This window comes from Eubalaena glacialis, chromosome 9 (assembly GCF_028564815.1).
Source record: "Eubalaena glacialis isolate mEubGla1 chromosome 9, mEubGla1.1.hap2.+ XY, whole genome shotgun sequence".
NCBI lineage: Eukaryota > Metazoa > Chordata > Mammalia > Artiodactyla > Balaenidae > Eubalaena > Eubalaena glacialis.
In genome coordinates, this window is record NC_083724.1 from 9,538,517 (window position 1) to 9,565,825 (window position 27,309).

A 27,309-nucleotide genomic window follows, 5' to 3' on the forward strand; every position below is an offset into this window, starting at 1 on the left:
ATCCTGGGGACATATGCCCCAGGGTATGGAGTTTTTGGGAAGGGAAAGCTAGCCTGGGCTCAGAGGTTCAGGGACTCAGAGAAGTGAAGCGAATTTCCCAAGGCTGCACAGCAGCAAGTGCGAGGCCAGTTCAACCTAGGTGGGCCATACACTAAAACCCATGGTCTCAGCTCCACCCCATCAGTAGATTTCACCTGCCAACTCTTCTTTCCTGGGGCCTAGAGCAAAGCAGCATTTGTGACCATCAATAAAAATAATAATGACCTCTTCTCCCCATCCCCACCAAAGGGACTATTTACAATCACGGTCCTCAGCGAAGGGTGGTCCTGTTAGATGGAGGTGCTCTGTCCGCCTGAGGACCCTGACGGATCTGAGGCCGCACACTGGGCTGCAGAAGCTGGGGATTGGATCTGTTCTGTACAGAGAAGGGAGATGGATGGTCCTGAGAGGGGAACAAAGAGCTGGGAAGAGGCTGGGATCAGCTAAAGGACCCACAGTGATGGCGCAGCCGATGGGTATTTTAGAAACAGTGATGCCTACAGCGCCTGTTAAAGCTGTTAATGTGGGTCCCAAGGTTCCCTTTCCAAGAAGTCTCCATGGCTCCCTAGCACTTTAAGTGGCAGATTCTTTGGGAGGAACCTGCAGAGTTGTTGCTCCATCACTGTGGTTCGGTGTAGAAATGATGTACGTGCTAGGAATAAGCCTCCAGGGACTTGCACGGATCTGGAGAAAGATCTGGCCTTCCTAAATCCACAGGATTGGCATTCAAGACTCAAGACCAGTTTGCATCCATCTCAGAGAGACATCTAGGTGACAGCAACAATTTAAGGAAGAAGAAAAAGAGGAAGATGAGGAACAGCAGCAGCAGCCACCCACTGGGCACTAATGTTCCAGCCGGAGAGCTAAGTAAGGACTTAAATGCATCATCACACAAACCCTCCCAATAGCACTATGAAGTAGCTACTACTGTCATCACTGTTTTATAGATGAGATAACAAGATTTAAAGACGTTAAGGAACCTGTCCAAATTCACACAGCTAGTTTGTGATGGAGTGAGATCTCCACTCAGCTCTGTCTGAACCATAACTCACACTATTAACCAGTAATGCTACACAATCTCCCCAAAGATAAGGTGCTAGAGCCCTGACTCTTCCCCTTCCTTTCTGGAAGGTTCTAGGCAACCAGGGATCCTATCCAAGATGCATCCCATCCTGGCTGCTCTGGTTATCACTAGGGCCACTTCTCTCAAGGCTGCTCCTTCAAGTGTTTTGTTTTCCCAGGTCCCACTAAGTGTCCCAACTTTCAGGGACACTTTGAGCCCTAAGAAGTCTCCAGTGGCAAGTCAGCCGTCAGGATCTCTTCACAAGCCCAGGGGTCCTCCTCTAGAAAGGGCCAGGATCAGCAGCTCCCGGGAACCTAGAACCTGCCGGAGCGTGTGCAAATAGGTCTACAGAGCAGACCAATTTAAACCTTCTGAGAGGGGCTTCCCTGGCGGCGCAGTGCTTAAGAATCCGCCTGCCAATGCAGGGGAGACAGGGTCGATCCCTGGTCCAGGAAGATCCCACATGCTGCACAGCAACTAAGCCCGTGCGCCACAACTACTGAGCCTGCGCTCTAGAGCCCGCGAGCCACAACTACTGAAGCCCACGCGCCCTAAAGCCCGCACACTGCGACTACTGAGCCCACACACTGAACTACTGAAGCCCACGCGCCTAGAGCCCGTGCTCTGCAACAAGAGAAGCCACCACAAGGAGAAGCCCACGCACCGCAGCAAAGAGTAGCCCCTGCTCGCCAGAACCAGAGAAAGCCTGCGCGCAGCAACAAAGACCCAACTCAGCCAAAAATAAATAAATAAATAAACCTTCTGAGGAAGAAGTGAAGTGATCTAATTGCCTTGTCATGCTCCTGGCGCCAGGCACCTCCTGTGGGTGTCTCACAGGCACCTCAAATTCAACACCCACGAAAACAAATTCCCCAAGTGCCCACCCCACCCTCCATCATCTGCTTGTCCTCCATCAGCCACCGAGGTGCCCAGAATCTGCACATGACCCAGCCACACGGGAGATTTCCTTCAGTGCCCTGTCCTCCTTGTCTGGGTCTCTCACCTCAGGCCTTGGCCCAAGCTGCCCCCTCTGCCAGGAATATTCCTCCTCCTCCCCTGCACCTGACCACCTCCACCTCGCGCCTCAGGTGCAGGTTTACACACCATTTGTTCAGACGAGCTTTCCTGATCCCCTACATGACCCCAAGCCAAGCTGGATGCTCCTTCGAGGGCGCCTATGGCACAAGTAACGCTCCGGACAGGAGCCCTGACTGTTCTTTATCGAGGCACTTGTTGAATTGCCCATCTTCCCTCCCTAGACCATTAGCAACTCGCTGGAATAGCACCTAAGAGCCTAACTTGTTCACCTTTGCGTGTCCGGCTCCTAAGGAGGAACCTGGCCAGAGTGGGTGCCGAATAACCAATTGCTGACTGAGTGAGCGGAATCCTGTATCAACCCACAGGAAGTAAAGTGATTTGAAAAAATGAGTGTTCCAGATGGTGGCAGCTTAACTCTTTAAGCACAGCAAGTGTTCAGTCAGTGAGTCAATGACAATTTACTGAACACATACTACGTGCCCAGCGCCAAGCATTTGAGAGACAAAGACACACGAGGCTTGGGTTTCAGGGCCCTTTGGAATCTAATGAAAGCTATGGGCTCCCTCCTCAGTGAAATGTGAGTCACAAAATTATGTGAAAGTTTTTACACTATTTATTTTTTCATTAAGTTTAAATGAAAAATCTTTTCAGAAATTATTTCTCTTATTTTTTTCAAGCAAAAAAAATTAACACCAACTTCCTAAAAAGAATTAAAAGAAATCCAAACTGTGCCGATAAGACTGTCCCGTGGATCCTGCTGCAGTCCAGCTCGAGATAGGCAGTTACCAGGGGTCAGTGTGTGGCTCCTCGAGCCAGACCACCTGAGTTCGAATCTGACTCTACCACTGACCAGCCTATAACAATGGGCAGATCGATTAGCCTCTCTGGCCTCTCATATGAAAATGAAGTTAATAAAAGTGCCTACATTATATACGATCATTGTGAATATTCAGTAGTCCGATTCATGTAAAATTATTAGAATAGTGACTGACACACAGCAAGCACCCAATAAACACAGCTATAGATATTATGACTGAACACAAAGTTGGAATTGTGAAACACTCCTTGACATCCAACACACACAACGCTCCTTGACACGTGACACCCTGAGGCTCAGTCGACTTGACGTTTTTGTTTACCAACAGACGTTGAACCCTGGCTCCCAGAGGAAGGCAGTGGCACCAGATCATCACTCCCAAAGCCCACTGATGAGAGTCAGCCAGCATCGGACGTTTAGGACCAGCACTGTTCTCCAAGAGCTGGCCAACTGAATCAATGCTGCATCACCTTCTTTTCTCTCAACCCACTGAGGAAAGCGATGTCAAGGTCTCCTTCACTGAGGAGTTGCCCCCAAGGAAGGACTGTGAATCCAGACTCCCTCTGCATGTTTTCCTTCCAGAGAGAAGTACAGTGCTCTAGGTATCTCCAGATTTCTGCTGCTGAGGACTTAGCATGACTCTGCCACTCCCGGGCTGCACAAACATTTCTCCCAGCAGTAGAAAGCTCACGGACTTGTCCGGCACGGTCTCCTCTTCTAGAGGACAGCATGGCCAAAACGGTCCGTTTTTTCAGAAACATCTATAATGGTGAAATGAAAGGTTTACCTCATTCACGTGGCCAAAAATATCTAGTAAGCCAAGTCATGAATAAATTCCTCTTTCTCTGTTTTGTGTGTTTTCCTTTACTTTCAAAGAAAAAAAAAGTAGAACTTCAGTCTGAAGTTTGGTCAGGTACTTCAAGACTCGTCCTTCGGAGAGCCAGCGAAATCCTGGGTAGTCGAAGCCGCTCTATGTTCTGCTCCATTTCACAGCAAGACCTCCTGGGAAGGCAGTAACCCCAGGCCCCAGCTCTGATGAAACTGCAGGCTTTCAAAGCAGGCTTTCAGGACCACTGCAGCCTTTGACATCTACGCATGCTGGCACAGAAAGGCCCAGCCACAGGGGCAGGTGGGCCTTCTTGCTTCATCAAAGCTACAAAACCAGATGTGTTGCCAGACAAAGCAGATGCTTCATCCGTGCACAGATAGCCTTGACATTCCTTTCAGTCAAAATTTAGCTTGGCAAGGAAACTGTTTGCCATTCGTGAAGACTTGGAACTTTCTCAAAGAGGTTTGCAATATAAGAATTCTTCTTGGATGCTGACCACACGCAGGTAACAGGCAGCAACAGGAGCTGGCTGCTCTGAGACTATCATTAGCAGATTGTGCGATGAATTTCAAAGGAATCGGCACAACTACTGATTCTTTCCATGACCTACTTCAAAATACCAGAAGATGGGTCAGCTATTCTAGAAATGGTATTATTTGACACAAGAACTGCTTTAATCTCCTTCCTCAGCTCCGAGCCACAGCTCAGCTCAGCCACGTCCAGGTTATGTGGCTTCACCAAGCTCCCTCCTGACTTCTCTTGCTTGGCAAAGCAATAAGCAATTCTGAAGGGTATTCCAAAACAAGGCTTTTGTGTTGCGGTGAATCCGAGCTTTGGAAAATGTTCAGCCTTTCCAAGTCAAGGCTTCTTCTTCCCAATAAGGTCTCCCCTCCCCTAGGAATCTTTGGGAGGTGGGTGCTCCTTCCCCTTTGCAGGTGTCATGTGATCACTGACAAGAGTCCTATCACTGCAGCCTCCATGTCTGGTTATGAAAGGAAGACCAAAGACTATGTAAGCTTCATTGCACTCTTTTTGTTTGACATTTTTTGACTTGAGCTAGGATCATTGCAAATACAAACAGAAGTACATAATCATAAAGGTAAGGTACACTTTCATAAATTTCTTTCAAAGGGAAAATATTAGATAACACAATGACAATGATAACTGTCATTACCCAGATGTATGCATCTCATGCCAACCTACACACTTTTGGAGTAGAATGATATCTTAATATGATTTGAGAAAAATAACTTTTTTCTGCAGAAGATAGTTTTCAAAATAAAGAATAGTTTTCAAAATAAAGAAAGAGGCTTTTGATTCTGTTTATGACAAAGTAACTAGTATCAGATTAACCATAAAAATTGGATAAAGTAACAACAACAAAAACCTGGCTATTTAAAGATCTTAGAGAGCAACCAAAGCAGCCAGGAAGGCCCAAGACCCCAGAAAGAAGGATAATGCACTGAGGGGAGCTCTCTGTTCACTGTTGTTCCATCCTCTGACAATACCAAGTGTCAGCAAAGGTGCGGAACAGCTGAACTCTCCCACACTGCTGATGGGAATGTGCAACACTTCTGAAAACAGTTTGGCAGTAACTAGTAAGTGAACATGCACATTCCTTACGACCAAGTAATTCCATTCCTGGAAATTATACTCAAGAGTGATGGTGTTTATGTCCAAAAACAGACATGTTCAAGGATGTTTTGTGGAAGCGTTATTTATAATAGCCCCAACCTAGAAACAACCAAAATATCCATCAACATTGGAAAGGATAAATAAAATAAGGTCTACTCATACAATGGATGGAATACTATACAGAAATGAAAAAGGATAAAGCTCCTGCTACACACACAAACACGATAAGTCTCACACATATAACGTTAAGTAACAATAGAAGGTATATACTGATACAATATGATTCCACTTATATAAGATTCAAAAATAGACAAACTACTAGTAGTGACAGAGGTTAGAATAAATCACACTTGGGGGTAGTTAATGGCTTGGAGGGGCATGAGGTAGGCTTCTGGGGTATTGGTATGTTTCATATCTTGATCCAGTGGCAGCTACATAGTTTGTTACCTTGTAAAAATGCATTGAGCTGTACCTTCAGACTTGTGCACTTTACTATATATACTTTTATTTTTTATTATTATTTTTTCTACATCTTTACTGGAGTATAATTGCTTTATAATGGTGTGTTAGTTTCTGCTTTATAACAAAGTGAATCAGCTATACATATACATATATCCCCATATCTCCTCCCTCTTGCATCTCCCTCCCACCCTCTCTATCCCACCCCTCTAGGCGGTCACAAAGCACCAAGCTGATCTCCCTGTGCTATGCAGCTGCTTCCCAGTAGCTATCTATTTTACATTTGGTAGTATATATAAGTCCATGCCACTCTCCCACTTCGTCCCAGTTTACACTTCCCCCTCCCCGTGTCCTCAAGTCCATTCTCTATGTCTGCGTCTTTATTCCTGTCCTGCCCCTAGGTTCTTCATAACCATTTTTTTTTTTTTTTTTTTTTAGATTCCATATATATGTGTTAGCATACGGTATTTGTTTTTCTCTTTCTGACTTACTTCACTCTGTATGACAGACTGTAGGTCCATCCACCTCACTACAAATATATGTACTTTTAAAAATCTCTTTAAAAGACTTTAACAGATAATTATTTAATGCAAATACAAGAACAATGTCTTGAGAAGATTATTACATATGTAGAAGTAAAATGTATGACAATACTACAAAGAATGGGAGAGAGGTAAATAGAAGTACACTCTTCTAAAGTTCTTATATTAAATATGAAATGGTATATTATCACTTGAAAGTAAACTGTTATATGTTAAAGATGTATATTATAAACCCTAAACCAACCACTAAAAGAAATTATAGCTAGTTAGCCAATAAAAGAGATTAAAGGGAATCATGAAATATGCTCAATTACTTAAAAAGAAGTCAGAAGAAGAGGAAAGAGGGAACAAGAATAGATTTAAATCCAACCAATTCAGTAATCACATTTAATATAAATAGTCTAAGTACCCCGATTAAAAGGCAGAGGTGGTCAGATTTGGAAAAAAAGCAGGACTCAACTATATGCTTCCTACAACAAACCCACTTTAAATATAAAGATACAAATAGGTTGAAAGTAACAGGATGAAAAATATATATCATGCTCTCTTAGTCTGTTCAGGCTGCTATAACAAAAATACCATAAATAGAGTGGCTTATAAACAACAGAAATTTATTTCTCACAGTTCTGTAGGCTGGGAAGTCCAGGATATGCTGGTAGACTCACTGTCTGGTAAGGGCCCACTTCTTGGTTCATCTTTTCACTGTGTCCTCACATGGTAGAAGGGATGAGCTAGCTCTCTGGGGTCTCTTTTTAAGGGCACTAATCCCTTAGTGAGGGATTAGTGAGGGATCCACCCAAAGGCCCCATGTTCTAATTCCATCACTGTGGGTGTTTGGATTTCAACATATGAGTTTGGGAGGTACATTCAGACCATGGCACATGCTAACACTGATCAAAAGAAAGATGGCTATATTATCAAACAAAGTAGATTTCAGGGCAAAGAATAGTTCCAGGGATAAGGTGGGTCATTTCATAATGATGAAGGGTAAATTCAATAGGAAGACATAATTGTAAATGTTTATGCAGCTAATACTAGAATTTCAAAATGCATAAAGCAAAAACTGATAGAATTTAAAGAGAAATCAACAAATCTACAATTATAATGGCAGATTTCAATACTCTTCTCTCAATAATCAATAGAACAAATAAGTAGAAAATCAGTTAGGTTAGGATATAGATGACTTCAATAATACTATTAACCCACTTGACCTCAATTATATTCATAGAGTGCTCTATGCAAAAACTGCAGAATACATATTTTTTTCAAATTCACTCAGTACTTTATCAAGATTGACCATAGTTATGCCATACATAAATCTCAATAAATTTAAAATAATTTCAAACCATACAAAGTATGTTCTCTAAACACAATGGAATTAGAAATCAATAGCGTAAAATACCTAGAAAATCCCCAAATATTTAGAAACTAAGAACACATTTTTAATAATTCATGGATCAAAAAGAAATCAAAAGGAAAATTAGAAAACATTTTGAACTGAATGAAAATGGAAGTCCAAAATATCAAAATGTGTGGGATAAAGCTAAAGCAATGCTTAAAAGGAAATTTATAGCACCAGATGCCTACATTAGAAATGAAGAAAGGTCTCAAATCATTGACCTCAGCTTCCACTTTAAGAAGCTAGAAGAGTGAATTAAACCCAAAGTAAGCAGAAGAAAGGAAATGTTTTTTTAAAAAAAATATGAACAGAAATCAATGAATTACAAAACATAAAAGCAATAGAAAAAAACTAATGGAAGCAAATGCTGTTTTTCTGAGATCAATAAAATTGATAAACTTAGCCAGACTGATCAGAAAAAAAAAAAGGAGACACAAATTATCAATACCAGGAATGAGAGAGTGGAAATGATTACAGATCCTATAGATATTAAAAGGATAAGGGAATATTATGAACAACTTCATGGGAATAAATTTAACAACCTAGATAAAATAGACAAACTCATTGAAAAACACAACCAAAGCTCACTAAAAAAATGAAATATACTACATGAATACTCTACATCTATTAGAGAAATTGAATTCATAGTTAAAAACCGTTCCACAATAATCTAGCAATTGCACTCCATGGTATTTACCCAAAAGGGATGAAAACTTATATCTATACACAAAAGAACTGCATTTGGATGTTTATAGCAGCTTTATTCATAATTGCCAAAACTTGGAAGCAACCAAGATGTCTCTCAGTAAGACAGGTGAATGGCTAAACTGTGGTACATCCAGACAACTGAATATTATTCAGTGTTAAAATGAAATGCTAATCAAGCCATGAAAAGACATGGAAGAGCCTTAAATGCATATTACTAAGTGAAAGAAGGCCATAAAACTGTATGATTCCAACTCTATGACAGGCTGGAAAAGGCAAAGCTATGGAGACACTGAAAAGGTCAGTGGTTGCCAATGGGGAGAGAGAGGGATGAATAGAGAAAGGATTTTTAGGGCAGGGAAACTATTCTGTATGATACTATAATGGTGGATACATGTCATTATGCATTTGTCAAAACCCATAAAATGTACAAGGGTTCACCAAGAGTGAACCCTAATGTAAACTATGGATGTTGGGTAATAATGATGTGTCAATGTAGGTTCATCAATGAAACAAATGTACCACTCTGATAGGGATGTTGATAGTGGGGAAAACGGTTGGGGGTAGTGGGGGGACAAGGGGTATATGGGAACACTGTCTAATTTCTGCTCAGTTTTGCTGTGAGCTAAAACTGCTCTTAAAAGTAGTCTATTTAAAAGGAAAAAACAAAAACCTTTCCACAAAGAAAACTCCAGGTCCAGGTGGCTCTATGGGTGAAATCTACCAAATATTTACAAAAGAAATCATACCAATTCTACATAAACTCTTCTGGAAAACTGAAAAGGAAAGAATGCTTCCTAACTTGTTTTATGAGGTCAGTATTACACCAGAAATATATTAAAACCAGATATTAAAAAAACTGATATTAAAACCAGAAAAAGACATTTCAAGGAAAGAAAAATACAGACCAGTATTCCTCATCATGAACACACATGCAAAAATTCTTAGCAAAATTTTAGCAAATCAAATCCAACAATATACAAAAAGGATTCTACATCATGACCAAGTGGGGTTTATCACAGGAATGCATTCAAAAAATCCATCATGTAATTCTCCTTAGCAACAGACTGAAAAAAAAAAAAAATGGTTATCTCAATAGATATAGGAAAAACATTTGATAAAACCCAATATCCATTCCAGACAAAAATTCTCAGCAAATTGGGATTAGGAGGGAACACCCTCAATCTGATAAAAGCCACGTATGAAAAACCTACAGCTTACAGCTAATATCATACTTAAAAATGAAAGACCACTTTTCCTCTAAGACTAGAAACAAGCCAAGGATATCTGCTCTCATCACTTCTGCTCAACATGGTACTAGAGATTATAGCCAGTTAATAAGACAAGGAAAAGAAATAAAAGCATCTAGTTTAGAAAGAAAGAAATTAAACTGTTGTTATTCACAGAGCTATCATCATCTTGTAGAAAATCCTATAGAATCTACAAAGAAAAGCTCCTAGAATAAGTGAGTTTAGCAAAGTTGTAGGATACAGGTCAATTTACAAAAATCAGTCATATTTCTATAAACTAGTAATGAACAATTAGAATTTAAATAAAATAACATTTACAACAGCATAGAAAATGAAATACTTAGGAATAAATCTGACAAAAGATGTGTAAGACCTATACACTGAAAACTATATAGCATTACTGAAATAACTTAAAGAAGACCTAAATACATGGATGTGCATACTATGTTCATGGTTCCAGGGACTCAGTATTGTTAAGATGCCAGTTTTCCCCAGATTGATCTATGGAGTCAACCCAATCACAATCATAGCCTAGCAAGTTTTGTAAAACCTAACAAGCTGATTTTAAAATTCCTATGGAAATGCAAAGGGCTAGAATAGCCAAAACAATTTTGAAATAGAAGAACACATCTTAAGGACTTATATTACCTGATTTTAAGAAGACAGCGGTGGGAGTGGAGAGGAGGGAGGGACTGCAAGGAGCACAAAGAAACTTTCTGGGTGATGGGTATGTTTATTACCTTGATTTGATGATGGTTTCACATGTATATACATACACCCAAACTCATCAAATTATTGGCTTTATTTACGCATGATTTATTATATGTCAATTATGCCTCAATAAAGCTGAAAAAATCTCACTCCATCCTCATGTCCAACTTTTTGAGGTAGTCATATCATCAGCTCCATTTTGCAGACATGTGACTTGAGCCTTGGAGTGATTAAGTGACTTAAGCACAGTCCCAGAGATACAAACCTAGTCCTTCTCACTCCAGAGCCCAGAAACAAATGCTCTTTTACCTGCCTCTCATTCATCCAACAACTCCTGACAAGTACTGACCCCATAATGTGCCACTGTGGTTGGAGTTAGGGAACAGCAGTGACAAAAGGTCCTTCCTCAGAGATTTCGACACACTGCTGGGCCCAGGGCCCTTCTAAGCTTGACTTATTAGCCTGTCGTTGCTTTTCTCCTTATTACATCACTGACCTCTCTCAAAAGAGAAGAAATAGCTTGTTGAGTTTCGGCTGTGCACCAGGCTGCCTGCCCATGTGATCTCCTTGAAGCATCACAGCACTGTGAGACGGGTACCGGGTATCGTTTCCACTTTACAATTAAGGAAATGAGGCCCAGGGAGGTAAATGAACCTGCCATGATCACACAGCTGGAGAGCATCGGAGCCAGGCTTCAAATGCAGATCTTCCTGCCTCCGAAGCGTGAGCCTCGCATCCCACCAAACTGCCTGCAATCAGGCAGTTGCTCCTGCAGCAAGAGCCTAAGTGAACCCTGTTTTTCTCGCAGACAAAATCGCAACCAGGAGGCAAGTCCCCATGGATGAAAACAGCTGTTCGCCAAATGTTCTGTTTTGTGTTATTAATTCATTTGAAAGGAAATTTGGTTTCTAACCAGCACTAATGTCATACCCACACTCAAGAAGGGAGAAAAAATGAGTCTGGAAATTGCAGTGTTGGTGTCATTGGATCAAATGTGCTGCTGGCCTACGTCTGCAGCCAGACCCAACTCCTGCCCCAGACGGCTCTCCCCACCCTTCAGGCAGGTCTTTCTCTGGGGCCCAGAGAGGGACTCCAACCTCTGTCTCCATCATGAAGGGAGCTGAGGGAAAGCCCGTTCCCACTTTGTTTTCATTGTGACAAGAAATCCTTACAAAGGATAGAGTGATTACTAGGAAATGAGAAGCAAATAACAAATGCAAACTCAGAGCAGTAACAGATGAGAAAGACAGCTGCTCAGGCTTCTGTTGCTAACTAACATCAACACTGGAACGCTGGAGCCATCCTCCCCAGGCCTCGGCCCAACCGGAGGGCAGCTGGCTCACCCCCTACTACCTGATTCCCTTTTTTTAACAAAGAGAGGCAGGATAGTGTAGACGTCAAGAGTATTCAGTGGGACCTTACTATTATTATTATTACTACTACATGCTACATATATTCAACAAGTAACATCAGGCACTGTGCTAGGTCACAGGATATGGGGTACTGGCATGAGTCCTGCATCCGTGAAGTTTATAATCTAGGAGGGAGACAGACTTGAAACACTAATCGTTCAGACTTTCCAAAGTCGTGACATTTCAGCACAGTGGTGAAGAGCACTGTACATGAGCAGTGGTAGATGATGAGGTGAGAGGGAACCAAGGGGAAACTGCAGCACGCTGAGATCTAAGCTGCTCACTCCATCTCCTGACAGAGGAGGAGGAGTCGCCTGTGATGGGGAAGAGGTGGACATTCCAGGTGGAGAGCACAGCACATGGGAAGGCAGGGAGACCAGGGAGGCTGCGGGGCAGCATGGAGCAGTGGGCTGCGGCAGGAGGTCTACTGCTGGCCCATCATGCAGAGCCTGGCCGGCTGGGTAAAGGAGGCAGGTCGGCATCCTAGGAGCACTGAACCTCAGAGGGTTCTAGGCAGGACAGGGACACAGTCGGATTTTGGCTTTAGAAAGATGTCTCCGAATACAGAGAGGAGGTTGAGGGGCCGGGATTGAACGTGGGGAGATGTGATCGGAGGAGAGGTGGCAGTGGCTTAGGCTAGGCTGGGTCAGTGGAGGGAAATGGTCTGAGAAAATGGCCCAGCATGTGACCTGAAAGAGGGGTTTTAATGATGTCAGCGAAACCGATCTCCTCTTTACAAAAAAACTGCCTTGCTGGCAACGCTCTTCCCTTCTCCCAGGGCCAAACGCTGTGATTCCAAGGAGCAGCGAAGACACACAGGGTTTGTCTGACATCCAACACTGACCTCTGCTTTCTGGAATGCCCGCTTCTTCAGAGCAAGCAAACGGCATCCAGACAAAAGGCCAGAGGGTCAGGTTCTTGAACCCACAGGCAGTGTTTTCCTGAACTGCAACGTGTCATGTGGCCCAGAGGAAACCGTGTACTTCAGTGGGGAGTCTTCCATTCCTCGGCAGACCAGCAGATGCGGCTCCAGACAGGCCCCGAGGACTCAGGTCCTGATTTGGGGAAGGGTGAAACCAAATCTCTCTAGAGTGAGTGCCCCCCAGGGACAAGCGTTCTATCTGGATACCGCCTCCATTTTCCCAAAACATTTGTTAATGCACTCCCACCTCCTTCTCACCAGATCTGCCCTTTATTTATTTATTTATTTTTGAGGTAAATTTTTTTTTTAACACCTTTCTTAGAGTATAATTGCTTTACAATGGAGTGTTAGTTTCTGCTTTATAACAAAGTGAATCAGCTATACATATACATATATCCCCTTTAAATCCCAGGCTCCCTCCAGGGCCACAGGGAGGAGGGGAGCGAGGATCCAGGATGCACGCCCAGCTGGAACACCCCTTGTCTGCCTTCCACTGACACTCAGCACCTGGCCTGTGCCTCAAACCCAAGTGGCAGGTGCTGGTGACACTCTGGTTCCTTCCCTCACGAGGCTCCAGTCTAGGCCTGCAGCTTTCTTCTGAGCCATTTCTGGGCCCCTCCGTCTGCCCTCCACATTGCCATCGGCTCCTGAGCCCAGGATGCTCTCGCCTTCAGCTCTGGCTCACAGTTTCCTCCTCCCACTCTCTCACCATCATCTCCGGGGAGGTCTGTACACTGGGTGGTGCCCTCTCAATTCTGGGTCACAATGCACCTCAACCTCCCCCTGGAAAGACTTTTGTCCCCCTCCACCTCAGCTACCCACAAGCACAGCCATCACCCCTTCAAGCACAGTCGCCAGAGCGACCCCACCTCTGACCCTGAACTCTGAAACCCTTCTCCTTCCAGGACCTCCTGGCCTCCCTCCCCTGGACAAAACGCTGCCCACCACCCTGCTCGACTTCAGGACACTGGGCTCCCTGGGCCTCCTCCTGCCTCCAAGGCCACTTCCTCTGCCTCCTTCTCTGCCCTCTGCTCTTCCCTCTGCTCCCCACACGCAGAGTGTACCCCTCTGTCTGCTGTGTCTTCTTGCCTCGGCCCTCACAGCAGCCCCCTATTCAGTCTAGGGCCAGGCCTCCCCCCCACCATCACTACCACCCTTGCCTCCCACCCACAGCTGCACACTCCCCAAACCGGTCTCCCTGACTGCAGTGGGCTCTGTCTCCGCAGTTAGAACGAACATCCTAAAATACAAATCTGTCCATGTCACTCCCCTTTTGAAACCACTCCGTGAACCCCCAAGGTTAACAAGCTAAAGCTCTGCCTCCTGACCCCTCTACCCGCCACTCTCTCCTCGAGGCCCTGCCAGCCCCAAATGCCTCTTGTCCACTGTCCGTTTACATGTCCACCCCTCACTCTCACTGGATGGTGCCCATGTCCCCTCTGTCTCTGTCTCTCCAGCATGTGGCACAGCAGACAGATGAAGGAGTGAATGAGTGAAGGTCCGCCTGACTACTGGGAAATCTGGCAGCGGGGATGGAGCAATGTCGGCAGGGACAGCAAGACTGGAAAACACAGGCACGTGGAGACACCTTCTACCTCACTGAGTTTGGTACCCACCGCAGTTTGTTTCCATCACACTCAGGCCTGCTGGACACCCATCCACACGCCTCTGAGACCCTGCACACCCCCAGCTACCAGTCAGCAAGAGAATGACACACTGACCTCTGGTGAGCACGCCCACATCCCCGGAAACCATGCCCTTGAGGAACACAGAACCGAGAGAACAATGGGCTCACCGGTTTTTCTCCCCAGAAGCCAGGCACTAAAAGTAGTGTTAAACTTTGGTAAATATACTATCTGCCTTTTCAGTGAGTTATTCACTCTGCCTGAAATGCCCTTCCCACTCCCATCCCATTCCTTGAATCAGCCATCAGATACGATCCCTTTCAGCCTTCAAGGCTCAGTGCCAGTGTCCTGACTCTAAGGCAGAGAGAGTCTTCCCACGCAGTCTTCGCATGGCCCCCAGGTCACCGTGGTGTGAGTCTCCATCTAGACTGCAGCCTCCCCGCCATCCAGGGAACTAGGGTGTGAACTTGGGTCTGAAGGATTCCAAGTACGGTGCTCTTAACCACTCTGCTACTCAGAGCATCACTTCCTCTGGGCCACTGGCTCCCACCCAGGCATCACTGAATGTTCTTTGGAGCATGATCTCACGTCCAAAATGCACAGAACCCAGACTTCCCTCGTGGCACTGTGCTTAAGAATCCGCCTGCCAATGCAAAGGACACGGATTCGATCCCTGGTCCGGGAAGATCCCACATGCCGTGGAGCAACTAAGCCCGTGCACCACAACTACTGAGCCTGCACTCTAGAACCCGCGAGCCACAACTACTGAGCCCGAGCACCTCAACTACTGAGCCCACATGCCACAACAACTGACGCCCACGCACCTAGAGCCCGTGCTCCACAACAAGAGAAGCAACTGCAATGAGAAGCCCACGCACTGCAACGAAGAGTAGCCCCCGCTCGCCACAATTAGAGAAAGCCTGCATGCAGCAATGAAGACCCAATGCAGCCAAATAAATAATTAATTAATTAATTTTTTTAAAATGCAGCAGGGCTGGGTTCCATCCCTGGTCAGGGAACTAGATCCCACATGCATGCCGCAACTGAGAGTGCACATGCCACAAATACGGAGCCTGCCTGCTGCAACTAAGACCAGTGCAACCAAATAAATAAATAAAAATAAATATTAAAAAAATGCACAGAACCTATTTAAAATATGCACTGGTGAGAAATTACAGCCACAAGTTACTGGGAACTTAGCATATGCAGGCATTGCCCTGAGTTCTTACACGCCCATTGTAAGGTGAAAACTATGGTTCCCCCATTTTACACATGAGAAAATTGAAGCATAAGGAGAATGAGTAACTTGTCCACAGTCCAAGCTAGGAAGGGTGAAGCTGGGACTGCACCCAGCCTTGCCAGACTGAGCCCGTGCTCTCCAGCACACCGGGCAGCACCAGTGGGCCTAGGAGCTGGGCTTGGATAGAAAGTGGGCTGAGTCAAGCACAGAGCGTGCACATTTTCAGCACATTCTAAGAACAGCAGTTCCCCCTTGATGCTCCACGTTAAAACTAATGACAAAAACAATTCCGACGTTCAAACTGGTCTCTGAGAAACTGTTGGGCCTTCAATTCCACAGGCTGGGAGGTGGGCATAATGACAGACAGATTTGGTAGGTAAGGCTGGCGGGAAAAATGCCACCCTGAAAATGTACCCTCTCCCAAGGCTGCTGCCACTGGGACCCCTCAGAAAGACCTCCTTCACAATGCAGCCCCCACCCCGAGCCATGGCAGCCAGGAACCCACCCAGGCCTGCAACCCAATCCACCACGGTGGGGATGGGGTTCTAGGCCACAGCTAGTAAGTTACACACAGCTGTGAGCTATTATGCTACAAAGTTGTATCTGCGTTAACTCGCCAGTTTTTGATAAAATTGGTCACTTGTTGGAGTCACTGGGGAACAGGGCAGTTATGGTTCCATATTTGCTAACTTCCATTTTCCTTGCTCTCTGCCAATCCTTAACTCACCATCTCCCTGGCTTCCTCTAAGCCCTGGGCTGATGCTCTTGCGGTCCCCCTTGCAGAAATGAGCAGAAGCCACAGTTCTACCCTCAGTTATCAACAGCAGTTGGAAATCTGAATCTTCAAAGACTGAGCTCACCAGACAAAACCCTTGCTTTGGGGGAAGTGGTTACACCGCAAAACAGGCACCCTGGTAATCACGTCCCCTTACTTGGTACGCCCTCCTTGGCAATGTGCCTAAACTTGGCCAGATAATGTTCTGCTACAGTGCTTCTCCTCTCATTCAGTCATTCATTCGCTCTTCACTCATTCAACACATATTAACTGAGTATCTACTATGTTCCAGGCACTGGGATTACAACAGGGTCTCTCAGGATGCAGCCCTTCCGAACCAAGTGAGCATAAACTCCTTCTCTGCCCTGGTGCTTCCAAAGGCCTTTGGGAGAAGCCAAGGAGGGAGGCCCACCTGCATGTGTAAGTGGTAGGAGCGAGAGAAGAAAAGGAACTAAAGACAAACAGAACTGCAAAGAAATGCTCAAATTTAACTAGTAGTCTGCTGGTTAATAGTAATACTGATATTATTATTTTAAAACTATTATACGTATATATGATGGGATAATACAAAAAAGTAATTATTTATTGTTGTTAGGAACCAGAATTGTCAGTGTAAAAGAAAACATATAAAAACCAAGGGAATTAAGTTAACAATCCTGGAATGTTAGATTTGAATCCTGGAATGTAAGATGGAAAGATCAACATTGTATTCGTCGTGTTTCCACACGATAAAGTGGTATAACGAACAATCCTGAAATCTCAGAGGCTCACAATGACAACATTTATTTCATGCTCATCGGTCAGCTGATCTTTGCTGGGTTGGCTGGGCTGTGCCAGGTTAGGCTGGAATTCAGGCTTTGGGTCGGGGTCAGGTCATCTTTAATGTCCTCATCTGGGGACTCGGGCTAAATGCACAACAGCTATGGGTCCCTCACAGAGAGTGGAGGTTCCAAGACGGCTGGTGAAGCTTCCTGCCTCTTACTGGCTCAGCTCACCACTTGCATCCCATCACTTGCGCCCAAGCCACAGGCCAGGCACAAAGTCCATGGGGTGGGGAAATATACACCACCCGCAGGGGAGTCATGACAAGGATGAGGAGGGAAGGAAGGATTGTGGAGAAATAATACTACCTACCCAATCATGAACTCATGACTTTTCCTTTTAAAAAAAAATTATTTCCTAGCCCCGTCCACCAAAAAGGCCTAAAAGCAATGGCAATCCAGTAGCAATGAACATCCTCTCACCCAGACTGCAGGTTTCTAAATACTACCCTCCACTAAAAGAAACCAGGACGCCTGAGGGAATGCCTGATTCCAGGTCTTCAGCAGGAAATTAGCATATCTTGTTGTATCAAAGAGCAAGGAAGCTATCAAAAAATAATGGGATCAAGGGGCTTCCCTGGTGGCACAGTGGTTGAGAATCTGCCTGCCAATGCAGGGGACACGGGTTCGAGCCCTGGTCTGGGAAGATCCCACATGCCGCGGAGCGGCTGGGCCCGTGAGCCACAACTACTGAGCCTGCGTGTCTGGAGCCTGTGCCCCGCAACAAGAGAGGCCGCGACAGTGAAAGGCCCGTGTACTGCGATGAAGAGTGGCCCCCGCTTGCCACAACTGGAGAAAGCCCTCGCACAGAAACGAAGACCCAACACAGCCAAAAATAAATAAATAAATAAATAAATTTATAAAAAATAATGGGATCACGTTAAAAGGATACAGGAGATGACATTAAAGGGCTCCCATTGGTTAGAGGCGGGATAATTTATGCATCAAAAAGAATAGTGACTACAACTGACTGAAATGGATTCCCAGCCCCACTCTAACCCTATGGAATCAGAATCTCCAAGGATAAAGCCTAGGCATCTGGATTTTTTTTTTTACGGAGCTCCTCAACTGATTCTGATGCACAGCCAGGGCTGAAAGGCACAGGTTTCCTGATCTTCTGGGAGTCCAGACCACTCAATGCCCATCTTGCTCTCACATGCTGGCCTCTGCTTCCTGGAAAGTCTCATCTACATCAAACTTACAAGTGTCCCTTATACATGTGCTTCCGACTCTGGGGTGGTCCAGCCATAACGTGGCAGACATCATCAAGGGGAAAAGTTGCAGTTTTCAGTCTGCTAACAGCAATAACAAGAGCAGAAAAGCTGGGACAGCTCCCAGGGTGCTCCTTTTAACCACAGTTTTGACAATGACAATGAGTAACAAACTCTTCCGTCTTTAGCGAACGTATCATAGATCTAAGACATAAAAGTTTAGGGTTTCTCCAGGTACCTCGAAGCAGTTCATTCTTAATCCTCACTCTGCAGCAGAATCACTGGTCAGCTTCTATACAAAACACAGCTGACTGTGTTCTAGACTCTAACCCAGAGACTCAGATTCCATGGTCTAGGGTGGAGTCCAGGCACCCCGTGTCTCCAAGGCTGCCCAGGTGATTCTGATGTGCAGCCACGATTGAGAACCACAGCTCCAAGCTGGTCTTGAAAGCAAAACATCTCCACCTTAATGTCTTGTGACAACTTGAAACGAGATATGCCCTGGAAGATGCACCTTCCGAACTGCAGTGCCCTGGGAAAAGTCTCGGTCTGCCCCTCCTTGTGCCTCTGAAGAATTCCCCATCCCTTCCCTCCTGCAGTCAGCCCGAACAGCCACCCCAGCCTCCCTGGGCTCACAGCAGGCTGGGCTGTCCTCCTTGATGCTCAGGACAAAGAATAAAGATGCAAGCGTCTAAACTGCTCCAGGTCAAAGCTAAGCAGAGAACACGAGCAGAGCTAGGTTCAGCTGAGAACTAAGGCAACCATCGCACAACTACTCCCCCAAGAGGCTCCAAGATGTAGTGTGTTGGGTTGTTTTCTGTTTTTGTTTTTGTTTTTAATTAGAAAGAATGTGTAATCCCACATTAGAAGAAAATAGAAAAAGACTGGAAGTCAGCCAGTTCAAAAAAGCAAACATAGTTCTGCCCCCCCAAACCTAATGAACACACACACACACACACACTCACACACACCCAAATACAAATCACTGCCACGTCTTCACACAAATGCTGAGTGCAGCTAGCAATACTAGTTTTCCCCTGATTTGTAGTGGGTTGGATGCCAGCTCTAGGAAGGCCTGGATCCTTTGTCTGGCTTTGTATTAAAATATGCTGTTCTTCTCAAAGTCTGTAAGAAGAAGCGCATCATGTTAAGAGTGGTGTTCTGGAATTCACACCATAGTTTTGACATATCCCCCACTCATACCCCTCTTCTCTGAAATCTGCACCCCACTCACAAGGCTGGGTCCTCTCAGCTGTTCTCGCTCATCTTGGCCACCTACTCCTGACCTGAGTCTCTGAACCAGCACCGGACACGGGACTCAGCGGGGCTGGACTAAGATTTGCGGGTTCAGGTGTGGAAGGTGGCTTCCACGGCATCACATAAATATGGGCCCTTCGGGGAGGCCAGGTTGGACCACAGGGGCAGACAGGACAGAGGGCAGGAGAGAGAGGAGAGGGGAAAGCAGAGGAGAGGGAAAAGCAGAGGAGAGGCAGGGAGCAGTGAGAGGGCTTGCGTCCTGCCCGGCTCTTCAGGCTGCCTGAACTCCATGCCACAGGTTCCGAAAGTGCCCCCTTTATGCTTGTAACAAATTCTTCTTCTGCCTGTTCAGCTACTCGAAATGGATTTCTATTACTTGATAACAAAACCAGAACCCTGACTAAAATAACTGTAAAGCCTCGTTATCAACTGCTAAACATTTCCAGGGATTTTTTTTCGAGGACTAAAATCAACTTTTTTTTTAATTGAATATGCTGTTTCTAAAAATATATGTATGCTTTTAACATGAATATGTATGTGTTTTGCTGCGGCAACTGGCTTCAAAATCAGAAACAAGGCAAGCACCAGAATTTGGTATCAACAGAAAGAAGGCTCTCTAGGAAACGTTCTCTCCCATCTCTGTCTCAACAGTGAGCATCTCCAGCAGAGGTGGCCTGGGCAAAGGAATCAGTGTGGCCAGGTCTGACTCAGGTGTGAAGGCGGTAGGCACAGACTGCCCACAGCCCTGCCAGAGGGGGCCAAATGCAGTGACATCCTCTGGAGAACCTGAACACCTGACTCAAAGAGTGAGCACCTCTGAGAATGGAAAGCTCCTGGATGCTCTCTTTAATGGGGGCTTAAATCAATAACATGAGTTTATAGAGACTTCAAGAGAGAAACCGGGAAACTGAGTCAGTCTAACATGGCCGACTAAATCCTCCCCTCCCAGCCCCAGCATTAGTAGCACAGTGTAAAGGACAAGGTACAGACCTCCGGCTGGATGGCTTTAAACACGGGTATGTCCATTAATGTGATCTGGCTCTGCAACAAAAGAGAATCGGGGTTAGAAAATACTGGAAACCAAAAACAGCTGTCATGTGACTTTGAAACTATACAGAGTAATAAAGTAATAAAGTTGTAATAAAGTACGACGCTTAGAAGTCGTACTTTCCCCCTTGAAATGAAAATCAAGATAGAGTAAAAAATTGGGTAAATTTTGAAAATGCCTCGCCCATCCCTTCCCTCTTCATAAATCTTGATCCACCCTTCCTTCTCGAACATGAGACGAACTTCCAATTTAAGAATTGAGGGACTTCCCTGGTGGTCCAGTGGGTAAGACTCCGCATTCCCAATGCAGGGGGCCTGGGTTCACTCCCTGGTCGGGGAACTAGATCACGCATGCGTGCCGCAGCTAAGAAGTCCGCATGCCGCAACTAAAAGATCTCGCGTGCCGCAACTAAGTAAGACACAGCGCAGCCAAAATAAATAAATTAATTTTAAAAAAAGAATTGATAATAGTAGTTTGGAGGGTGGGAGTGAAAGTAAGGGGAACATTTTAAGTTTGGATATTTTCATTCTATTTGAGTTTTTGTTTTAAGTATGAATTACTTTTACAATTTTAAAAAGTTGCAGAGACCATATTATAAGTTAGCATGCTAAACAGAGACACTATCTATTACTGTAAATTTAATTTTTTTTAAATTGTGGCTTATAGTAAGTGTACGTTTCTTCTGAAGCCTAAGCCTCCTCTAAATTATATGGTAAAGTGTTATTCAAGATGCATCCACAGACCAGTGTTGGACCACGAACTGTTTATTCCACCAGCCCACAATGAGATAATTACGGAATTTGAGAGCAAGCATTTGGAAACTTTTATAGCAATCCCCATGACATTTTTATCGTATTTTTTTCAAAGTATCAGTCCTTAACTGATTGGAAAGGAAAAAACTGGTCCTTTATCACAGCTAGCTTGAGAAGCACTAGTTTTGTCAATAGGGAAAACATACATCCAGTTAAAAATCTGTTCCCATCGCTAGAAGCTCATCAGGTGACAGTAAGAGAAAGCGTCATTGCTGACAGTTTTGCAGGCCAAGGCACAGACTGGGCTGACTTCACATGACCTATACCTATCTCCATATGTCACATGGGATGCCAGGAACCAGTTAACAGATGCTTCTGTGACAGGCCAGGGAAAGGAGAGATGAGAGCTTCTGGATGCCCACTAATGAGAGAAGACACCTGTCCATTGTACACAGGGCATCTGGGAGGACACGATGCACTGAACAGACGTGGGCTCTGGAATCCACGGGGCTTGGGCATGTGTCTGGACACCATAACTTAATAGCAATATTCTCTTTGACACATGACTTTAACCTCTCCCAGTTTCAGCTGCCACATCTAGAGTATGGCGAAAATAATCCCTATCTAATAGGATCGTTGTGAGAATTCAAGGCAAGAGGTACAGAATGCCTGGCACCTAATAGACGCTCTCTCTATATATGTATATGTGTACATATATGTGTGTGTACACATACAGGTGCCAGGCATTATGTACCTCTTGTCTTGCATTTTCACAAAGATCATATATATGTTTACATATCATAATTTTTTTGGCAAAAGAGGAGTCACATAGATGGGCTCATGTATTGGCATATGAACTTATGGTTCCTGCCCAATACATGAGCTAGGAAATAAGGGACCATTAATTTGTTTGAACATCCATGCTTCAAAGTTGCTCTAAAAAATACTTAAAGGAGGCTGTTACATCAAGTCAGCAAATACTGTCATGAGAAAAAATCTCGTGTCAAGAATACATTGGAGAAAAATGGCAACACACATGGTATGTCAGCTGTAACCACAATCCAGGGCTTAGGTGCAGAATTGTGGTCACCTCTTGGCACAATTTAAAGGTGGTCCAAGATCACTGGATTTCTGGGAAACACAGGATGCAGGCCAAAGCATACCATCCCCAGGGCTGAGCAAGAGACGGAAATAAGCAGGTGGCTTCATCCCTCCAAGGGGCTGGTGCTCGTCATGGGCACTAAGGTGAAAGGCCTCCACTAACAGAAGCTCAGCAGAGAAGTGGATGGCACCAGGGAGTCCGAGCTCTTCCACCTCTGGGTCCACCCACCTGCGGCAAGCGGGCCCTGAACGTCAGCACAACGTGAGTGGTTACTATGTGCTGAAGCCCGCGGGCTTGTGTGAGTGGCCCAGAGCTACAGGGCCCTAAGCTCCGTCCCAGGCAGCGCAAACAGACTGGCATTTCTCCTGCCAGACCCATGGAGATTGTTAGCCAAGTGCTCCTCACACGTGGATTAATTCTGCCGTCCTGGGGAACAGAAAGGCCTTGTGAAAACAGGAGATTTGAGCTGAGAGCTCACAGGGCCTTGGAAACCTCTCCCGCAGTTCAAGTTAACTCCCAATCCGGAAGAACCGGCAGGATGCTTGCAGTGTCCTTTAGGAAAAGAACCAAAAGTCTGCTAATATGAAAATGAGAAAACTTCCTTTCCATCCTGCCATCAGTTCTAGGGTTTGCTACTGAATTTCCAAATGATGTATTAAAATAGTGACTTCACATTTCATAGTTTTTTGGATGGTCCGAGTTTCAAATATTCTGATTCCCACTCAGACCATAAATCAGAAAATGTGTTCAGGTATTTTATTCAAGACAAACCACAACAGAGGACACGAGACTGAAAATAGAATGGTTGGTCCCAAACACACAATCAGAGGGTTTTCAGAAGAATCTCTCCTATTTCTATCTTCTCGATTCTGGCCAAAAAAGATGCAGTGTCCAGAGCAAGAATACAAAGATAGATAGGTAAAATCATCAGATTATAAATTTCAAGTCATTTTACTACAAAGCCAAACACACGTAGAAAAGGTTGCTGATGAGCAATCCTTCTCCAGAAGTTGGAGGCAGGCAGTTTTACCAAAAGGGAGGATGTGGGTAGGAGTGGGGACCAGAGGGCGAGGTCAGGTCCTGTCCCTTTTCACAGCTGGCTCCCAGGCTCCTAGGGGTGTGGCACAGCCTCAACAGAAACACAAGACAATGAGGCCCTCGTGGTTCCTGCAGTGGTGAGGGCATGTGCCTGTGATGAGAACACTCAGGAACAAGTCTCTTAATGGCTTCTCCTTATTTTCGAAAATAAAGCCTTAATATGGGATGTCCAATTAAGCTAGTCACCTGGCAATGCCTTCCTTCACCCTAACCCCTTCTCCCACCTCCTCCCTCCTAGCCCAGGGACCCCTACAAATCCATGCTTTTTAAGGAAATGGCCAGTCTCCACATATTACAGGACGTTTCTGTAGAGATGAAGCCTTCAGAATGGAGAGACCTAGTGGATCACGTCACAATACAGCCCGACAGAAAAAGAGGTGGTGGTTTTATGTGGATAAATGACAGCAAATTAGCCAAAAAGAAAACAAGTTGGTTTTTGCATATGTTGAATGTAGTGTTTTTCCCTCTAACAGTGGCTGACTAAATCCCCTCTTCCCAGCCACAACCTTATAGCATAAGGCTCTCCCTGAGTCCAAATAAACAAAGAAAGCTGTTGGTAAATCAGTGGTATGTCTTATAATAGAAGATATCTTTCAATTTGCATGTAGATCAATCCAAATGAGCCCCAGGAGGGCTCACGGAACAAAAAGTAATCAGCTCCAAAGATACATTCCTGCTTTTACTCCCAGAGCTACTGTGTCTGACAATTTTAGAATCATAGTCAAGGAAATGCAAATTAAAGAGGAAGACACCATTTGTGGTCCATCAGTGCCATCACAACTAATGGGACTACGAGTTGCTCTGTTCTTTTTGGAAAGTAATCTGGCAGTAACCCATAAAAAGAAACGTTCTTAACATTTTATTTATTTTTTAATGTCAAACCTACAAAAAATTTGCAAGAATAATATGATAAACTCTTTAACCTTTCACCTAGCTTCATTATTAACATTTGGTCTCATTTGCTTTATTTTTATGTATATAATTATATATATATATATAAAAAATTATATACACACACACATTTTTTCTGAACCATTTGAGAGTAAAATACAGATATTATGACTCTTCACCTCTTAATCCTTCAGCATTTTATTTCCCAAGAACAAGATGATCCTCTTACATAATGATAAAATTATTATACTTAGGAAATTTATCATTGGTACAACTGTATTATCTAATATACAGTCCACATTCAAAATTTGCTAATTATCCCAATACTGTCTTTTATAGCAAGTTTTTCTTCATCCAGGATCAGGCACTACGTTTAGATATTATCCCCTAAAAATTGAAATGAGCATACTGTTGACACAGCAATACCAATTCGTACAGAAAGAAAAGCACTGGTATATAAGAGGATTATAGAGAGAGGTCTACATTTAGATACAGAGATGAATATAGATGTTTACTGAACAATTATTTGTAGTAGTAAAAATCTGGAAGCAATCTAAAAGGCCATCAGAAAAGGAACTTGTTGAAAAAAATTATGGTACATGCAGACTCTGGAATATTATGCGGCTATTAAAAATAGAGAATTAAATCTATACATATTGATCTAGAAGAATGTCCATGATCTGCTGATGATAAAGACAAGTTCCTGCTTTGCTTTGTGCTCTGCTTCCAGCCACTGGGGAGAAGGACTGAGGTCTAGCTGCAGAGCACCCCACTAAAACTATAAGGACCTTTGAAATGATCTTAACCCTTTTGACCATAAAATGACACACACTAACAGAAAACCACATTAAACAAATGCATGGTTTGATGACTTATTATAAGACGAACACCTTACAACCATCATCCAGGTCAAGAAACAGCCACCCCAATCGATGGCAGAATGGACCCCAGAAATGTGGTATATACACACAATGGAGTATTATTTGACCTTAAAAAGAAAGGAAATTCTGACACATGCAACAACATAGATGAATCTCAAGGACATTATGCCACGTGAAATAAGCCAGTTACAAAAAGACAAACAAACACTGTATGGTTCCACTTATATGAGATACCTGGAGTAGTCAGATTCATACAGACAGAAAGTAAACGGTGGGGGCTGGGGGGAATGGAGAGCTGTTTAATGGGCGCAGAGTTTCGGGTCTGCAAGATGAAAACAGCTCTGAAGATTGGTTGCACAGTCGTGTGAATGTACTTAACAACTGAACTGTACACTTAAAATGGTTAAGATGGTAATTTTTGTGTTACACATAGTTCACCACAATTAAGAAAAAAAAAGAGTTCCTCCATGTGCCTTGTCCCAATCACAAGTCCCTCCCTCCTGCCAAAAGTAACCACTATCTTGACTTTCCTCAAGTTTCTCTATAATTTTATCACCCAAGTAGTCTACCAAGACTATATCTTGGTATTGACCATTCTGGGTTGCCCCGGCATGACCAAGAACTTGCATTGAGTGCCAAGATTTATTTATTGGATCAATGGAATGTCACATACAAGGGGGAAATCCAGTTCAGAGTTGGGTCATCCTCCTTGTCATTGGAATGCTAGAATTCCTCAACTGAGTTATGAACTTGGTGGGGGGGGTGGGTTCCAGCCAAGATGGAGTAACAGTATATTCTTTCAATATGTAGGTTTGAATCTTTTTTTATTTTGTGAACATCTTCTTAAATTATAGTTTAAGTATTTGTTCAGTTTCCTTGCCTTTTATTCTCCTCTTTCAGGGATTTACATTATCTGTATGTTGGATCTTCTTTGCTTATCATTAATATTTGTCACTTTTTTTTTATGAATTTATTTATTTATTTCTTTTTTTGTGGCTGCATTGGGTCTTCGTTGTTGCATGCGGGCTTTCTCTAGTTGTGGCAACTGGGGGTTACTCTTCGTTGTGGTGCATGGGCTTCTCATTGCAGTGGCTTCTCTTTGTTGCAGAGCACAGGCTCTAGGCGCACAAGCTTCAGTAGTTGTGGCTCGCGGGCTCTAGATTGCAGGCTCAGTAGTTGTGGCACACAGGGTTAGGCTCCACGGCATGTGGGAATCTTCCCGGATCAGGGCTTGAACCCGTGTCCCCTGCATTGGCAGGCGGATTCTTAACCACTGCACCACCAGGGAAGTCCTATCACTTTTTTTCAAAGTCTTATCTCTTTCTTCATTTATTTTGATCTTAAAACTTTTCCTCCCTTAAGGCGTTTTCTGTTATGTTTATCTATTCTTGTGTTCCTTCTAGTTCAACATTCATTTCCAAAATAACTTTTATTTTCAATGCTTTCCTAACTCTGTCACCTCATTTCTGAGATTTTTCTATTTCAGACTTATGTTGTTCACGTCTTACAGTGTGATCTTAATATCGTCTCTTAGCTTATTTTGAAATAGAAAGGTTATAGTTTTTATCTGTTTTATGGCATGTCTTTCTGGCATGCTTTCATTATCTACAGGATTCTGTCCTTACTCTTTTTTCTTATAATAACTTTGAAAGCCTTGATATCAATAATTTTCTGTTGTTTATTTTTTATTTTTATTTTTTTCACACACACTGTATTTTATTTTTACAAGAGATAAATAGACTGACACCAAGCATTGTACATGGATGACCACAACAAAAGCAACAATG

General features: G+C 44.0%; 1 protein-coding gene across 18 annotated transcripts in view; it reads right to left on the reverse strand.

The window, feature by feature from the left end:
* RALGPS1 (Ral GEF with PH domain and SH3 binding motif 1) overlaps positions 1-27,309 on the reverse strand; it is a 282,278-nt gene that overhangs the window by 204,286 nt on the left and 50,683 nt on the right. For all 18 annotated transcript variants that reach the window (XM_061199913.1, XM_061199909.1, XM_061199908.1 and 15 more), the window contains one exon: positions 20,741-20,791. In XM_061199913.1, coding sequence (XP_061055896.1) covers positions 20,741-20,791 — 51 coding nt within the window. The remainder of the gene's footprint in view (positions 1-20,740; positions 20,792-27,309) is intronic.